The following is a 19,151-nucleotide window of genomic DNA, read 5'->3' as shown; positions in this document are numbered from 1 at the left end:
GCTTCAGTTGTGTCCGACTCTGTGCAACCCCATAGATGGCAGCCCACAAGGCTCCCCCATCCCTGGGATTCTCCAGGCAAGAACACTGGAATGGGTTGCCATTTCCTTCTGCAATGCATGAAAGTGAAAAGTGAAAGTGAAGATGCTCGGTTGTGTCCAACTCTTAGCAACCCCATGGACTGCAGCCCACCAGGCTCCTCCGTCCATGGGATTTTCCAGGCTAGAGTACTGGAGTGGGTTTCCATTGCCTTCTCCTAGAATTGTTCTAGTTTCATTCTTTTACAAGTGGTTGACCAGTTTTCCCAATACCACTTGTTAAAGAGATTGTCTTTCCTCCATTGTATATTCTTGCCTCCTTTGTCAAAGATCAGGTGTCCATAGGTGCATGGATTTATCTCTGGACTTTCTATTTTGTTCCATTGATCTATATGTCTGTCTTTGTGCCGGTACCATACTGTCTTGATGACTGTAGCTTTGTAATAGAGCCTGAAGTCAGGCAGGTTGATTCCTCTGTTCCATTCTTTCTTCTCAAGATTGCTTTGGCTCTTTGAGGTTTTTTGTATTTCCATACAAATTGTGAAATTATTTGTTCTAGTTCTGTGAAAAATACCATTGGTAGCCTGAAAGGGATTGCATTGAATCTATAGATTGCTTTGGGTAGTATACTCATTTTCACTATATTGATTCTTCCGATCCATGAACATGGTATATTTCTCCATCTATTTGTGTCCTCTTTGATTTCTTTCATCCGTGTTTTATAGTTTTCTATGTATAGGTCTTTTGTTTCTTTAGGTAGATATATTCCTAAGTATTTTATTCTTTTCATTGCAATGGTGAATGGAATTTTCCTTAATTTCTTTCTGTTTTCTCATGTTAGTGTATAGGAATGCAAGGGATTTCTGTGTGTTGATTTTATATCCTGAAACTTTACTATATTCATTGATTAGCTCTAGTAATTTTCTGGTAGAGTCTTTAGGGTTTTCTATGTAGAGGATCATGTCATCTGCAAACAGAGTTTTACTTCTTTTCCAATCTGGATTCCTTTTATTTCTTTTTCTGCTCTGATTGCTGTGGCCAAAACTTCCAAAACTATGTTGAATAGTAGTGGTGAGAGTGGGCACCCTTGCCTTGTTCCTTATTTTAGGGGAAATGCTTTCAATTGAGGATAATGTTTGCTGTGGGTTTGTCATATATAGGTTTTATTGTGTTGAGGAATGTTCCTTCTCTTCCTACTTTCTGGAGAGTTTTTATCATAAATGGAAATTAAATTTTGTCAAAGGCTTTTTCTGCATCTATTGAGATAATCATATGGTTTTTATCTTTCAATTTGTTAATGTGGTGTCTTACATTGATTGATTTGTGGACGTTAAAGAATCCTTGCATTCCTGGGATGAAGCCCACTTGATCATGATGTATGATCTTTTTAATATGTTGTTGGATTCTGTTTGCTAGAATTTTGTTAAGGATTTTTGCATCTATGTTTATCAGAGATATTGGCCTGTAGTTTTCTTTTTTGGTGGCATCTTTGTCTGGTTTTGATATCAGGGTGATGGTGGCCTCATAGAATGAGTTTGGAAGTTTACCTTCTTCTGCAGTTTTCTGGAAGAGTTTGAGTAAGATGTGTTAGCTCTTCTCTAAATTTTTGTTAGAATTCAGCTGTGAAGCCATCTGGTCCTGGCCTTTCATTTGCTGGAAGATTTCTGATTACAGTTTCGATTTCCATGCTTGTGATGGGTCTGTTAAGATCTTCTGTTTCTTCCTGATTCAGTTTTGGAAAGTTATACTTTTCTAAGAATTTTTCCATTTCTTCCAAGTTGTCCATTTTATTAGCATATAGTTGCTGATAGTAGTCTCTTATGATCCTTTGTATTTCTGTGTTGTCTGTTGTGATTTCTCCATTTTCATTTCTAATTTTGTTGATTTGATTCTTCTCCCTTTGTTTTTTGATGAGTGTGGCTAATGGCTTTTCAATTTTATTTATCTTCTCAAAAAAACAGCTTTTAGCTTTTTTGATTTTTGCTATGGTCTCTTTTGTTTCTTTTGCATTTATTTCCGCCCTAATTTTTAAGATTTTTTTTCCTTCTACTTTTCCTGGGGTTCTTCATTCCTTCCTTTTCTAGTTGCTCTAGGTGTAGAGTTAGGTTATTTATTTGACTTTTTTCTTGCTTCTTGAGGTAAGCCTGTATTGCTATGAACCTTCCCCTTAGCACTGCTTTTACAGTGTCCCATAGCTTTTAGGCTGTTGTGTTTTCATTTTCATTCATTTATATGCATATTCTAATTTCTTTTTTCAGTTCTTCTTTGAGTTTCTTTTTTATGATTTGTTGGTTATTCAGAAGCTTGTTGTTTAGCCTCCATATGTTGGAATTTTTAATAGTTTTTTTTTTCCTATAATTGAGATCTAATCTTACTGCATTGTGGTCGGAAAAGATGATTGGAATGATTTCAATTTTTTAAAAAATTTACCAAGGCTAGATTTATGGCCCAGGATGTGATCTATCCTGGAGAAGGTTCCATGTGCACTTGGGGAAAAGGTGAAATTCATTGTTTTGTTATGAAATGTCCTATAGATATTAGGTCTAGCTGGTCCATTGTATCATTTAAAATTTGTGTTTCCTTGTTAATTTTCTGTTTAGTTGATCTATCCATAGGTATGAGTGGGATATTAAAGTCTCCCACTGTTATTGTGTTATTGTTAATTTCCCCTTTCATACTTGTTAGCAGTTGCCTTACATATTGTGGTGCTCCTATGTTGGATGCATATATATTTATAATGATCTATGTGTCTGTTTTTGTGCCAGTACTGCTCTGGATTTAATTAGTAGCTTTGTCATATATAGTGTGAAGTCAGAATGGGATTCCTCCATCTCTGTTCTTTCTCAGGATTGTTTTGCCTATTTATAGTCTCTTGTGTGTCCATGAAAATCTTAAACGTTGTCCTAGTTTTTGTGAAAAGTACCATTGCTATTTTGATAGAGATTGGAAAGGAAGATGTAAACTGTCACTCTTTGCAGATAACATAAGATTATACGTAGAAAAATCCCAAAGATGCCACCAAAAAACTACTAGAGCCCAAAGAATTCAATAAAGTTGCAGGATCCAAAATTAATGTACAGAAATATACTGCATTTTATACACTAACAATGAACTACCAGAAAGAGAAATTAACCTCCAATTTAAAGTAAATTAAAAACAACACAAAACAGAAAGTAAACAATCTCATTTACCATCACATCAAAAAGAATAACATATAAAGGAATAAACCTACCCAAGGAGGCAAAAGACCAATAATCAGAAAATCATAAGACACTGATGAAAGAAATTGAAGACAACATAAGCCGATGGAAAGATAGTTTTCTTGGATTGAAAGAAAAATGGCCATACTATTGAAGGCAATCTACAATGCAGTGCAATCCCTATCAAAATACCACTCAAGCTTCTTAATTGAGAAAGTTGTAGTTCCATATTTTGCTTCTACAGATGCTAAGATACCTGAAAATACTAAGAAACCAGTTTCACATGTTCTATTTATATACACTGTATGAAGTATAGGAATGGTATAGCCACTTATGGAAAACCACCAGATCTTCTTTGTATAATTATCCTGAAGCTGTGCATTACACTGTAGTCAGTCAGTCTTTCTTTCTCTGACTCTCTCTCTCTCTCTCTCTCTCTCTCTCTCTCTCTCTCATGAGTGCATGCATGCAGTTTGCTTATAACTGCTGCTGCTAAGTTGCTTCAGTCGTGTCTGACTCTGTGTGACCCCAGAGACGGCAGCCCACCAGGCTCCCCTGTCCCTGGGATTCTCCAGGCAAGAACACTGGAGTGGGTTGCCATTGCCTTCTCCAATGCATAAAAGTGAAAGTGAAGTTCACTTCACTTGCTTATAACTAGAGGCTTAAAAATCAAGTAGCTTTAATCAATTCCTATAGAAGTTTGAGCAAAGAATATCCAGACATCAAAAATAGTTTGAAGGGAATGGATATTTTCACAAATATATTCTAGTGTGTTGATAAGGAAGATAATTTGGGGAATAAATAGCCAAGGACACAGGCAATAAGAGTAGCCAGTAACAACTTGTGTATTGCTTAGTCTATACCATGCTGTACTGACCACACCTTACACAGTTTACCTTAAGACACAACCTTACATGGTAGGTAATACTATTACCTCCATTTTACAGATGACAAAACTGAGACCTGGGAAGACAGTTTGCTCCAGGTTAGACCTCAGGCAGTGTGGCTTTAAAATCCCCACTCTTAATCACTCTTTGTGCATGCTAAGTCTCTTCAGTCATGTCCAACTCCATTGCTGCAATGCAATTTATAGCTAGTTAATCTCCTCAATGTATTTAAAACACAGGTTTTTAAAAGTTGCTTTTTTTTAAAGACCACTATTTGGGGATACAGTTGCTAAAATATTGCTTTCCCCCCCAAATGTATCTCTAAAGAAAAGAATATGTCCACAAAAATAATTTTGAATTTTTTTAATGCACAAAAAGAACATCTCAGAAACAGAACAAGTATTGATTTATTAACGATGAAGCACTATATAAAGAAGCCCCCTCCCCACTTAGTAAATAGGAATATAGTTTAAATAGATGTGAAAGGAAGTGAACACTTTAGGATTAAATGCAAACCCTAAAGTTGTATACAACATTCATATATGGCTTATCTCATAGCAATATTATTTTCATAGTGATGTACATGACATTTATACTTATTGGTAAGATGCTTTTGACTCAAAAGTTAAACAAAAATGCAAAGAGGTAGTTTAGCCAATGCAAGGTGAGAAAAAAGGCTTTTACCTTGCTTTGTTTTTTCCCCTCAAAAAATCTTCAACCATTCCTTTTGGTTCTAATTTTCTTCTGGATCATCCAAGAAAATAATAATGCTTCTGGAAGAAGCATCATTATCAAAACCCTCTAAGAACTGATACCCCCTAGTGGACAACGGTGTTTTTGAAAACAACTACTCTGAAAGTCACCTGGGAAGTCTCCACAGGGTTCCTCTCTCAGTCTTGAATCAGAAATTCTGGTTCAAGGGGGCCCTGTTAAGATCTGACCAGTAATTGTAGGAATTCCTCGTGTTTTCGCCTCCAATTCTATGCATGGTTTCATGAGGTGGTCATTTCAGCACTGACCCAAGAATATTGGTAGGTGCTCTGTCATTGCAAGTCAGGAACTGCTTTAAATAAAAGCTATACATATTGAAGTTTGAAAGTAAAAATTTGAAAAATTCTCTAGCTGGCCTGTGAAACTGCATGAGTAGTAGTATAAGTAACTGCATATAATTGCTCATGCAGTTGTGTTTCATCAAGTCATCACATCTTAAACTCAAAGGCAGTTTTTGGCTTCTGACCTCCAGATGCCTCATGCGTTAGCTATGGTGAGGAGTGGGGAAGGTCTATTGATATTCAAATTGTTTGACAGGAGTCATTTGATCCTATGTACAAACTAGCTTATCCTATCTTTACAATGAGAAATAAGCCCACAGAGAGAAGTTTCAAGGGGCAGCAAAACACTCATCAATTCGCAAAACTAGAACAGTCATTTACGGGACAATGGTTAGAAACCACTAGAAACGGGAGACATAACATTAATTGGGTATGACTTGTGACACAGAAAAAAAGCATAAATATACAGTAAATAAGAGGTTTATATGCAGCCCCAGCAGGGTATGTACACATCCGAGCTGCTGTGAAACTGAGCAGGAATTCCTGCTGCTAAGAGCAGTCTCCGGACACAACAGTTGGAAGGTAACAGATGCTGAGAACAATGTGTGGTAACACTAGGCAGATATCCACATACACTGATGCTTGAAAATGCACAACGTGGGAAACACAGGTCACAAGTGAAACAGCACTTTGCCTGCCAAGGGTCGTCCTTCCATAAATATGCACAAGTCAGTTCTCCAGTCGAGGGGGTGGGGGTTCTGCAGCCTTGCACCTCCGGGCAGGCAGCCTCGCCGCCTCGGGGCACACAGGGAACCCAGTCACACGCTCTACAATTCACTCCTGCTGCCTTGGCTGCAGGTCACAATCGCCCACTTTCACAGTCTCCCGATGCAAATCAAAGCATAAATAACATAGAGCCCACGCTTGCGGGTCCTCCTTTCCCAAGGTTCCTGGGAACAGGTACTGGTCAGAGCAGCACAAATGCCGCCACCACATCCAAAAGTGGAGAGTAGCTGTGTGTACTTTTGCAAAAAAAACACCACCCCCTGCCCTCCACCCAAAACAAAGCAAAACCTCCACCCTCCATGTCTTTTATTTTACTGGTTAGCTCTGTCTGTAGCTAGGAAGACACTGTGTTGCTCCTGGGCTCTTTCTATCAGCTTCCTCTTCTTTTTCTTGTTCTTTTTCTCCTTTGCTTTTGGAGTTCTCTTCCCTACAATAACCGGAAGAGAAAGAAATGAAGACATGTCAGAAAAGGCTCTTGCTCTCAGAAAGAAAACACAAAACATTAAGAGTTTTACACAAAGCCCATCTGGAAAACATCACCTATGGAAAAAGCAGCCTCAAAGAGAAAATTGTTCACATTAATTTTGATGGAATAATAATAATTTACTAAATTGGATATGCTGTCTCAGAGACTGATCTTCCCGTTACAGGGAACTGGCATATTTAAAAACCTCCCAGCGGCCTGATCAGTCTTGCAAATATCATTCTGCCACAAAAATTCCATTTATCCCCTCCTCCTTTTAACAATGCTGCCCTGTGCTAGATATCTTTACATCTTTCTACTGCTCCACATGTCAGTGGGTCAAAAGAAAATAAGCATTTATCTACAGTAAATATACCAGAAGTTTCAAACGCCCCTCTCCCTGTCCCAAGGGAGAAAAAAATGTCTAGCTTTTAACATTATTCCCTCAGTGTTCTCCAAGGCCAATATTTGAAATGACATATGTGGAATACCTCTTTATTTTCTATAAAAAAAAATTCATGGGGACATCATTTATTATGTGGTTTATGGCTTTTTATATAAATCTTCCTAACCAAGGTATTCTTACTGAGAGCAAGAAAAATGCTTGTTTCTGAGGAACTAGTAGGGGTGTGTCTTACTACCAAAAAATAGTCACACCCTGTTATTCCTGTTTCTCCTTTTCACCTTAGCCACTAGGAAGCCCAGACCACAGCTAAATAGTTGAGGTTTTCCTCCATCAGGAGTTTGGGGATGCAGTTTTCCCTTGGTCTCTGCTGTATTTGACTTCTTCCACTTTGTGGTTACCATTTCCAGTCTTCATAAGGTCTCAACATTTCTTTGCAAGTATGTCTACATCGAACTGTGAGAAAAAAGAATAAGGAACATAGATTTTGCTTTAGGTCCTTTGCCCTCTTTGAGTTCTAAGCACATAGGAACCATGGGACTTTGTGAACAGGAAGGAGCTTGAAAGTTCATCTGCATTTGTAGTTTGGTACTGTACACCTTCAGTACAGGAACATTCTTCTTCACAACAGAGTAAAAAGAATCCTCCTGTCAGCTCTTTTTCCCCTTCTACCTGTCCCTACTTCCAATTTTATCATGTAGTTCCACAAAACGTAAGCTTTCTCTTCCTGTGAGGTATAGGTATTTGGTACCACAGATAGAACATCCCATTCTAATCCATGATCTCCATCCTTCCTACGTTTAAGAAATCCAATATTCCTGAGATCCTTTTATTACACAGACATAGCTGGTCAGCTTTTCAATCCAGAGAGTGGAGAAGGTGGCTGATGACACGACCTCTTTCTGATCAGAAATGGTCTGTTTTGTTTGAGAATGGAAAATAGTCTCACTCATGAGATGCTGGCACCTGGTAGGCACATAGTTGGTATTCAATAAGTACAACTTTGCTGAGTTAAAGTTTTTATCACAAGAACAAAGATAGGATGCTATGGTAAAATAATAAGAATATAAGGGTACCCTCATATTAAATTATAAATGTCCTTGAAGTTAACTTCTGGTTCTCATTAAATTCTGGCATTAATGTTATAATGGCATTTTGCCATCTTTAAATGTAGTTAATCCTACCCAGTGAAACTTTAGTGGAAGCCTTCATTAATCAAAGAAACTGTAAAGTTACAACTATTTAGTAACACTGTGTCTAATGATGAGACACACCTAATGAGGGCAGAGAAATATTTAACATAAAATAGTATATTTTAAAAGAAGCTCCACTTATAAAGTTTAATGAAGGTTTTCTTAGTTCTATGTTCTCTCTAAAAAAAAAATATTTCATTAAAACAATTCACTGGTGACTACCATTTAAAAATTCAGTCCATTTCTGTTTCATTTATTTAAAGGCTGGAATTTCTTTTAGAATCAAAACAAAATTAAATGAAAAAATATTTATGCAAACATTCCTAGATTTTAATATTTGTTAAGATATATGCTGAATATACATTATTTAAAGAAAACGTCACAATCATCATTTCAACTCTTCATATAAATTATGTAGTTGAATGTTAAATGTCCCCTACTTTCACTAACAGCAAATCCATGCTTAATGACTGAAAAGAGAAGGTTACTTTCATGTCACTTACCTAATGTATTATTGTGATGTAACTGTAAGTGCCAAGTGTTTTTGTGTTTGCTAGCTGATAGAACACTGTGGGGTAGGGAAGTTATTCAGTATTTGCATAAGGCAGTTCATATTGTGGCAGAAAATTCAGAAATGCTTCTGAAAACTTATTTTATATGATTGTATGATTATCACACTGGTAATAAGTTATATGGTACTGGTTCCAACTAGAGATGTTTCGGGAGATTTTATTGCAACCCTAAAATTTGCCTTAGACCTCTCTCTTAAATGACATCTCTGTGCTATTGGTTCATTGCTGGGCTTTGCTTTTGGTCAGCCCTATTTCTCATGTAGGATATATTGCAAACACCAAAGGCTTAAAGCTGGTTAGCCAAGATTTGACCATGGACAGTCCTAAATGAACTGAAAACATTTTGTGGTCCATAGTAGGTTGTTTTGACTTTAAGCCAACTCTGAGTAATAAACTATTAAAATATAACCTACCATAAGGTATGGAAGGGGTCTTGTACACATTTTCTGAACTCTACTAAGATTTTTAGATATAAAGAATTAGGAAGATTAAACCTAATAAAATATATATATTTGAAGGTAAGTTATATTGGACATGTGAGCATGTTAATTCATTTCCACTTAAGTTCTCAACATCTGTGACTATGAAATTAGACTCAGAGAATAACTTCTGTACTTTCAGATTATTTCACATTATCAAGCACAGTCACCCTAAGCATTTAAGGGCAAATATGATGCCAGTCACCAAAAGAGTAATTCAACTCATGAACCTAACTTTCTTAGTTCACAAGAGAAAAGCAGAAAAGGTTTGAGTTTTATGAGGAGATTGTCAGCCTTCAGGTATGTTCAACTCCAGTGAAAAATTCTGCATATCCTAGGTACTTGAAAGTTGTCTTAAGTCACTATTAGAAGAATCTCTTCAAGGTCAGGCAGAATTTGATCTACAGAGCAAATATTAACAGCCCTGTTATGTAAATGCAAGAAGATGACTGGCCCAGATATTACAATTTTTAAGGAAAACATTGCATTTAATAGAGAAAGGCCCCTCTGGGAGGTAAGAAACCCTGTAGGTAGGCAGTCTTGTAACTGAGTTGTCTAGTAACACATTATGGCTGTGACTTTCAGTTTTGACATTTATAAAATAAAGATACTACAACCATCTTTCCCCTTGAAGCTTATGAGGCATTATGTAAAAAGGTTGTGTTCCTAGGATGAAAAGATGTGTAAAATATCACGAGCGAGACATGATTATCATCAAAATGAACAAAGTTAGAAGGATGCTATCAAAGCTACACTAACCAACATAATGACATTGACTTGCACACATGTGGAAATGGTCCAACAGGATAACCTATCAACTCTTCTACAGAAAAAGGTGAACAGTCCCTTATGGAAATACTCGTAACATCTAGCTGTAGATTGCTGCTATTAGAATCAGAAATAGGATAGATTATTTTGAACCAAGGTATCAGTCAGACTCACAAATTACATGAAGCTGTGAAAATACCGGCTCCACTGCCAGTCAAACATGAATTCCATTCTTTCATAAGCTCCTTAATTCAAGGAAGGTCTTCAAATGATTTTTCCTCTTACTATATTTAGAGTCTTTTCATCATTGGAACAATGGTTCTTGTACATACATTAGTAACATACCGTGGCTGTCTAGGGTCTACATTTTGATTACTAAAGTGCTTTGAGAAAGATTTCCTTATGGTAAATATAATGCCAAAAAAAAATGAAAAATAAATTCAGTAGCTGTGACTATGGAAAAAGATAAAAGCTTCTCTCTGTAGACACACATGTACACACACAACAGGGCAAAGTAAGCCACATTATGCAAATGTAATTGACCATAATTACCATTGTTATAGCCACAACTATGATGAAGAGGCTAATCACCTGAAACCAGTACCAATTTTTACTAAATTTTAATGATAAGTCTGTGAAGTTGACTGGAACCTGGGCTTCACTGTATTTATGAAATTCAGTATGGGGACTTGGAAGTCACCTCCAGTGCTCCTTCAAAGCAGCTGAAACTGAGGACTAGAAGTCTGTAACTACTGACTCAATGAATCTTAGACTTCAGATGGGGTGCTGGATGCATAACATAAGGTTGCTTCAACATCTAAAGCCACAAGGACTGAGATGTAGACAATAAACAGAAATTGAGTTATTTCTCTTTTTTCGTATGAGCAACTTCAGTTTGCCCGATAGCAAACTAAAGCAACTGAGATTTATTTATTCAAGAGTGATTGATAATTCTCTGGAAAAGTGCCAGCTGCTTCCTGAAATACTTTAAAAGCTAAAAATAAACACACAAAAGACAAATATAATTCATAAAGGAAGTAAAATACTATTAAGTATATTTCAAGAATCAAATCTCATAATTAAAACCTCCAACTAGAATGAGTTGTCACTGCAAAAATTCTTAAAATATGTAAAAGCTAGCGAGACTGTGATAAGATAGGCATCAGGATGCATTATGAGAATATAAAATTGATACAGCCTTTTTGAAAAGCCATCTGGCAATGTATACAAAAGCATTAAAAATATTCTTAACTTTTGACTCAGATCTAGAAATCTAGCATAGGAAAGTGACCTAAAGTTGGACAGAGATTTACATGTAAGAGATGTTTACTATTATTCTAGAAAAATTGCAAATTACCTAAATTTTTCATGACTTCTTTTTTTATGATTACAGAAATAATAGTTTGTTTTCAGCTATGAAGTTTTTTGTATTTTAAGGCCATGACAAATTTATTCCTAGGGGTACTACTATAACTTGTCCCTAAAACTTATCATAATGAGTATAAGGAAAAGCCTGTTGTTCAAAAGCATTCATACTGTGGTGGTAAGCATGTTCCTCAGTAGGGGCATCAGTCACAAAAGTATCTAAGCCATGAAACCTTAAGAACTACTACCTAAATATTTTAGACATTAAGCTCACAAAGCTTCTTTTATCTAGAAAGGAGTCCAAAGAGGCAAATATGATGAACATGACTGGGACCTACCCCTCTATATTCTACACAGCCCAAGATTAAAATCTTACCACTGTTCATAATGGTTCAGAACAACATATTGATGGTTATTTATTTACATCAGCTGGAAAGCTAGAGAGAGTGAGCTAGAATAAGTAAAGGAAGTGAGTCTATTTACTCCTTGATAACAGTAGTACAAAGTTCATTAATTGTATTTTTATCTGGTTTTTAAAAAATGCACTCCACTATAAACATTTCACAGAGAGACTGTTGTCTTTTTAAAGGACTAGCAAATTGTTCAATAGTTGTTTGATGACTATGATCCAATTTTCTTTGAGAAAATTTTAGGGACAATCCAATAAACATCATGGTGTTGAAAAATAACAAACCACCTAGTAAGGAAACTTTACTAGACATCTTGAATTTCAAATCATAATTTGAAACTTCCAAGTAGTCACTTAATCTTTTCATCTTTATATATTAAAAAAAGAGCATGTGCTTTTAAAATATGCACACAATCTGGAGATAACTTACTAGTTATCTTGTTCATATTACAAGGCCATTGGTGGAGAGTAACAACCATCCAAAGTAAAAAATAACCAAGAAAATGGGTTTCTCTGAACATATAATGTGAAAATGATTCAGAATTCAGAATACGTACTACCTATGCAGAGTTATACTAACTTGTAAGCACTAATTCAATAAACCAATTCTGTGTATTATCTGTAAAATTTTACTGTTCTTTGTTGCAAAAAGACAGTTACAAAATGGCTTCCTTTCTCTTTGAGGCCTCTCTACTCTTCTCAGAGACAATTTAGTAGGCATGAGGTCTGTTGCCTATTTTGCTGAAAGGGAAGTCCCATTTAGTTTAAAAATCTTATTTCATTGTTCAAACTGATGAGAGTAGAAGAGAAAAAGTAATCCTGAGGTTGACCTAAACCTTTATGAATTAAGTGTATTACCACTAAGATGTCCTGCATGTGGTATTTCAAAATTTCCTCAGTGAGTAGCTCTAGAAAAAATTATTGTTCTTCAGGTATAGGACACAACTTCTATTCCTGATAGAATATTCTATCAGGATATCACAACTATTCCTGAGTCCTTATCAACTCATGTGAAGCAATAGAGATTACAGAAAAGTAACTTGAATAATATCTGAGTTTGTTCTATAAAATATTGATCACTCCAAGTTCTTTGATATCTGGTACCTCAAACAGAAAAGGAAAATCAATTTAGACAAAGTTCCATAGAGTTTAAGATGAGTGAGAATAAACAGAGAGGTGGCTTCAAAAATATCTCAAGTTGTTTTCATAACCACTTTAGATTCACTGTAAAGGACAAAGAGTTTCAGGGTAGAGAAGACTGAAATATCCGGTCCAAAATTTTATTTGTGTGGAAAAACAAATATATAACTCTACCACAAGGGGGCAATAATTCACTTTTACTGTAAGAATATCTCTGGTTTAAAATATACAGGGGAGGTTTTAGGCTCTCACGTCTTAAACACTTTCTTTTAACCCCAACTGAAGGTCTTTTTTTTTGGCTGGCAATGGTAAGCTTTGTAATGGACTAAAGAGTACATAGCATGAGCCAAATGCAGGATGAGGAAAAATACAGTAATTACATTACTATTAAAAAGATGTTTGAAGGTAAAGGAGGTGAAGAAGAAAGAAAACAATTAAGATGAAATCTGCTGAAATTATGCAAACATGGACTTAGGAGGAAAAAACTATTATTCATAAACTCAGGTTTCCACTTTCTTATTAGGAAAGTTAACCTACCTGCAAACAGTAGGCCTTTTTCTCTTCACATCTCTTTATCTAAGAGAATGGAATTGTAAATATAAAAATGATCTTCATTATCTTTTGGTCCAGGAAATGCACGGAGACTTAATATCAAGTACAAAAGCTGATCACTAGGTGATGATTCCTAACCAAGGCTTCTGCTGGTGTTGGCTTCCCAGCCTCAGTCAGTGGGCTGTGTTCAAAACAGTGGAGAGACAGCAAGTATGCCTGACGTCACTACCCTCTGCTCTAGCCCAGCTCTGCTAAATGCTTTAGAAATGAAGCAGGCCAGGCATACAAAACTCAAGTGACCCATCCAAGTTCCTACAGCTAATCAGCAGCAGAGCTGGATTTGGAACCAGCTTTCAGTATTTCTCTCTCAATTTTACAGCTTTAAAAGTCCCTGGATAAGGACACAGCAGTAGTTACTTTTCAAAAGACAGAAAAGCATTAGACAACTAATATTGCTCTGACAGACTTCTAGGAGGAAAGTCCATGACCTCATCTTAACTGAAAACCCTTTATGAACTGGTAAGTACAGCGTACATGACAGCTTATCTGTAACTTAGACTTTCTGTAAATTTATACTGCATTGATTCATTGCTTATTCTTTTCCATACTTTTTATCAAGATGCAATCTATGAAATTTCTTGAGGGGGTAAGTGTATTGGTGAACATTCTGCTCTAGACTACGCATTTTAAGCACTTCATGCACAGTCTCATGTAACTGAACATCATCAAAAAATGTAAGAACCAAACCATTCTGCTGGGATGTCGTACAACCACGCACCCTGTTTACTCAAAATAAATAAAATTTGCAGAAAACCATCACTCTTATTTGCCACTCATAAATTAAGTCAGAAAAACATCAAGTTCTGCAGAGAAAATGATACTGATTTTATTTGATTAGGAGTGATGGGATAAGCAGAGAAGAATTTCAAGTTGCTCCAAAGCTGACTTCATACTGTAACGGAAGGTACCTTTTAAGATAATTCTATTTGAATAAGATGATTTAATCCCTTCATCTTGAACTTCAATCAATAGCCATTAACTAAATGAAAAAAGAAGTCCAAGAAATGATATTTAGGACTATCATCATATGGCAAGCATTTATTTAATTTGGACTCCACACAATTTGGAACTTGAAGACATACCTACAAGTAAAAAGAACAGAAGTACTGGCTTCTATATGGTAGCCACATCAGAGCATGGGTTATCAGTCTAGCCTATGGCACACCTAGGTGTCAGGCCCTACATGAGGACAGTCAACATGGGGTGACATGAGGGGATGGGCGCTCCATAAATGTGTCCCCTCCCCTGTGCCCTTGCAGTACTTTTAACCTCCCTCCCTAAAATATTGGCCACCTTTTGTTGCAATTTTATGTATGCTTGTATTTCATGGCTACTAATTTGTGAATAAGTACAAATAGCCAGAATTTAATGCCAATATGTGTCACAGAATACTGGTTAGAGACTTTCTAAAAATCAGATATTCACTCAAAGTGATCTCAACTGCTATGGTGAGTTAGAGCAAAGATTTTAACACTGAATATGGTCAGGAGCCAAAACCTGACGTCTCTGTCGCCCATCATCAAGTGAACTCTCTTGCTTTTCCTGGGCTCCACAGGGCTTTCGCCATCAACTTCAGTTTACACATGAACTATGAAGAGACCTCTGGCCCTGAAAAAACTCCCTTGACCTTTTAGCTCACCTCCCTCTTACAAAAGCCTCAATCTCTTTTGCCCGAATTACATACTCCCAAGGGAAGAATTCAATGTGCCTTGCTCCCTGTTGAGCTAAAACACAGACAGAGTCATGGATGCCTGGCCAGTCCATGTCCAGCCTGGCAGGGGAGTCCCATGACACTGGATGGGGCATCTAGGACACATGGTTAAGGACATGGGTTTGGGGGTCAGATAATCATAGATTCAAACCAGAGCTCTGCTTCTCCAAAGCTAGTGATCCACTTTTTCTAAGGCTTAGTTTTCTCTTTTCTAGACTGATAATATCAATGGTATCCACCTTGACATTGCTGTAGGGGTAAAGAAAATGTCAAGTTTCAGATACTCTACCTGGCACGTACATGCTAAATCACTTCTAGCGCCAGATGAGGTGCCTCGCGTGTGTTTTCTAATCCTTATGACAGCCTGCGAGGTAAGCATCATTTTCACTTTGCCAATGAGGAAATAGGTTTAGAGAAAGTTAAGTAAATAGCTCAGAATCACACGGCTCAGCAGTGAGTCAAACCAACATCTGGCAGATTCTAAAACCTGTACTCTTTCCACTATACTCTTTGGATCCCTTGTGCCCAGCAAAACGTCTTTGATCTCATAATCATTTAAATGGCTGCTGAACAAACAAATTAATCAGTAAATACTAGACCAAAGAAAGGCATCGACCTCCCCATCCAGTCCCCTGACACATCAGGGTGCTTGTGGGCTGTATTAGCTCCCCAGTGGACCTGGCCTACAATCTCCATTTCTCATATTAATTATTCTCTGGGGTTAAAGGCCTTCAAAGCCTCAGTTTCCTGGGGTCAAGCAACACATTTAGCATTTTGAACTCAGTATCAACAGTGCACCTGTGGTAAAACTCAAGGGAAGATGACACCGGGATGTTTCTTTTTCAGCTGAGAGTTCCAAGAGCTAGATCATGGGCCAGAGACAGTAGAATCCTCCAGGGAGGTGGTTTGTTTTTTTTTCTTAAATGTAGGCTCCCTAGCCATACACTCACTTCTGAATGAAACTTTCAGGAGGGAAAATCCAGAATTTTTGGCTAAGCTTCAGACATGATTCAATGCAAAATCAAGATTATATACAAGTCTAGAACATAAAGCTATGCTGAAAAGGGTGTGGGCAGTAGAGAGAAAGAGCTTTGGAACAGCAGAGAGAAAGGAGAGCTAGTGTGCTCAATTGCTTCAGTCATGTCCAATTCTGCGACCCCATGGACCGTAGCCCACTAGGGTCCTCTGTTCACGGGATTCTCCAGGCAAGAATACTAGAGTGGGTTGCCCTTTCCTCCTGCAGGGGATCTTCCTGACCCAGAAATCAAACGCCTATTCTCCAGGTGAATTCTTTACCACTGAGCAACCAGGAAAAGCCCAAGGAGTGCTAAACATCCCTTTAAAATAAATGGCCTCCTCCTTCCAACTCAGCTGAGAGGTCACTTCCAAATCATGAAATGAGGCAAACCTCTTTGTGCCTGGACTCCCCTCCCAAGGTTCTGCTTGTGGTGATGCTCAAAGAAAGCAGCAGAGATCAAGCTACCAATGTTGGAAGGCATGTTCACACCTTATCTTTTCATTCAAGCTGGGTTATTCATGCTGTAGGTCACTCAGGTTACAGCAGGTTCATTTCTCCTGTGATTATATCCCACAAACTTGCTTCACCCTATAGATGCTATCAATTCACTCAATATATTCTGTTTTGAAAGAATCTATTTGGTTTGCCAAAATTCTAGAGTTGGACAAAAAAAGAAAAAAAATTAAACTTATTATCAACTTTGGAGCTTCTACCTTACTTGGGTACAGATTTGGCACTTTAAACATTGGAAAAACAAGAGAAGTACTCCCTCATACCTGGTGACACAGATACCAGGGGTCTTAAAATGTTATTGGCTGTATCACAGAAAGGAGGAGACATATTACAAATCCTTTTCCTTCTTTCAGAAAGATACTATGAGTTTCCTTCATCTTATTAAATCATCACCACGATGCTATTAGCTGTGTGCCAGGACTAAGTGTTTTATATACGTTATCTCATTTCATACTAAAAATATTCCTATGAAATAGATATTCTCTTTGGTCCGACTTTGCAGAAGATCCAGAAGGTCAGAGAGGTAAGATGACCTCAGGTGACACAGCCAGTAAGTAGGAGAGTCTGGATTTGAACTCAGTCTGGTCCCAAAACTTACCCTCTTATTATCCATTATGCTATACTTTCTCTCATCACCTTTGTGGTGTAATAACTGTGATCTCCTTAGAGGGAAGCAAGTAAGATGGAGTCACTATTACACTCCTCCTTTAATCATAAAGTCCCACAAATCCTATGATTAGGTCATTCAATTAAACAGTTGAACCATTAAATTCCTAAAATGGGGGCTGGGACTATCATTGGTTTGTTACAAGACGATCAAGGGCATATTTTCTTTGTTATTCTTACAAAATAAGCAAAGTAAACAAACACTTGCCAAAATAAATAGTCTCTACAAGTAAAGATCAGACAAATGTTTTGGTCACTGTGAATCTGTGTCAACCACCAGAGTAGCAGCAATGGATTTCATTTAGAAGAAAAATACTTTTCAAGTACTCTAAATAACATTTCACACAATTAATGATGATTAATTAAATCTAAAGAGCATGTTCCACAAATTAATGATGATTAGAGACATCACATTTCTAAGGTTGTAAAAAGTCTGCAACACTTGCTGGGTTATCTTGAATCCTAGTATCTTTGTGATTCAGTTCAGTTCAGTCATTCAGTCGTGTCCGACTCTCTGCGACCCCATGAATCGCAGCACACCAGGCCTCCTTGTCCATCACCAACTCCTGGAGTTCACCCAAACTCATGTCCATCGAGTGGGTAATGCCATCCAGCCATCTCATCCTCTGTCGTCCCCTTCTCCTCCTGCCCCCAATCCCTCCCAGCATCAGAGTCTTTTCCAATGAGTCAACTCTTCGCATTAGGTGGCCAAAGTATAGGAGTTTTGGCTTTAGCATCAGTTCCTCAAATGAACACCCAGGACTGATCTCCTTAAGGATGGACTGGTTGGATCTCCTTGCAGTCCAAGGGACTCTCAAGAGTCTTCTCCAACACCACAGTTCAAACGCATCAATTCTTCAGCACTCAGCTTTCCTCACAGGCCAACTCTCACATCCATACATGACCACTGGAAAAACCTTAGCCTTGACTAGACGGACCTTTGTTGGCAAAGTAATGTCTCTGCTTTTCAATATGCTATCTAGGTTGGTCATAACTTTCCTTGCAAGGAGTAAGTGTCTTTTAGTTTCATGGCTGTAATCACCATTGGCAGTGATTTTGGAGCACCAAAAATTAAAGTCTGACACTGTTTCCACTGTTTCCCAATCTATTTCCCATGAAGTAATGGGACTGGATGCCATGATCTTCGTTTTCTGAATGTTGAGCTTTAAGCCAAGTTTTTCACTCTCCTCTTTCACTTTCATCAAGAGGCTTTTTACTTCCTCTTCACTTTCTGCCATAAGGGTGGTGTCATCTGCATATCTGAGGTTATTGATATTTCTCCTGTCAATCTTGATTCCAGCTTGTGCTTCTTCCAGCCCAGTGTTTCTCATGATGTACTCTGCATAGAAGTTAAATAAGCAGAGTGACAATATACAGCCTTGATGTACTCCTTTTCCTATTTGGAACCAGTCTGTTGGTCCATGTCTAGTTCTAACTGTTGCTTCCTGACCTGCATATAGGTTTCTCAAGAGGCAGGTCAGGTGGTCTGGTATTCCCATCTCTCTCAGAATTTTCCAGTTTGTTGTGATCCACACAGTCAAAGGCTTTGGCATAGTCAATAAAGCAGAAATAGATGTTGTTCTGGAAGTCTCTTGCTTTTCCAATGATCCAGCAGCTGTTGGCAATTTGATCTCTGGTTCCTCTGCCTTTTCTAAAACGAGCTTGAACATCTGGAAGTTCACGGTTCACGTATTGCTAAAGCCTGCTTGGAGAATTTTGAGCATTATTTTACTAGTGTGTGAGATGAGTGCAATTGTGCAGTAGTTTGAGCATTCTTTGGCATTGCCTTTTTTTGGGATTGGAATGAAAACTGACCTTTTCCAGTCCTGTGGCCACTGCTGAGTTTCCCAAATTTGCTGGCATATTGAGTGGAGCACT

At 37.6% G+C, this 19,151-nt stretch overlaps 1 protein-coding gene across 1 annotated transcript in view; it reads right to left on the bottom strand.

The window, feature by feature from the left end:
* Positions 1 to 4,471: 4,471 nt before the first annotated feature.
* Positions 4,472 to 19,151, bottom strand: part of RSPO2 (R-spondin 2) — a 186,752-nt gene continuing 172,072 nt past the window's right edge. The window contains exon 6 of the mRNA XM_060393483.1: positions 4,472 to 6,388. Coding sequence (XP_060249466.1) covers positions 6,273 to 6,388 — 116 coding nt within the window. The 3' untranslated portion in view covers positions 4,472 to 6,272. The remainder of the gene's footprint in view (positions 6,389 to 19,151) is intronic.

The sequence above is a fragment of the Ovis aries genome, chromosome 9, assembly GCF_016772045.2.
Source record: "Ovis aries strain OAR_USU_Benz2616 breed Rambouillet chromosome 9, ARS-UI_Ramb_v3.0, whole genome shotgun sequence".
Classification (NCBI taxonomy): Eukaryota; Metazoa; Chordata; class Mammalia; order Artiodactyla; family Bovidae; genus Ovis; species Ovis aries.
This window is presented reverse-complemented; position numbering and strand designations above follow the sequence as displayed.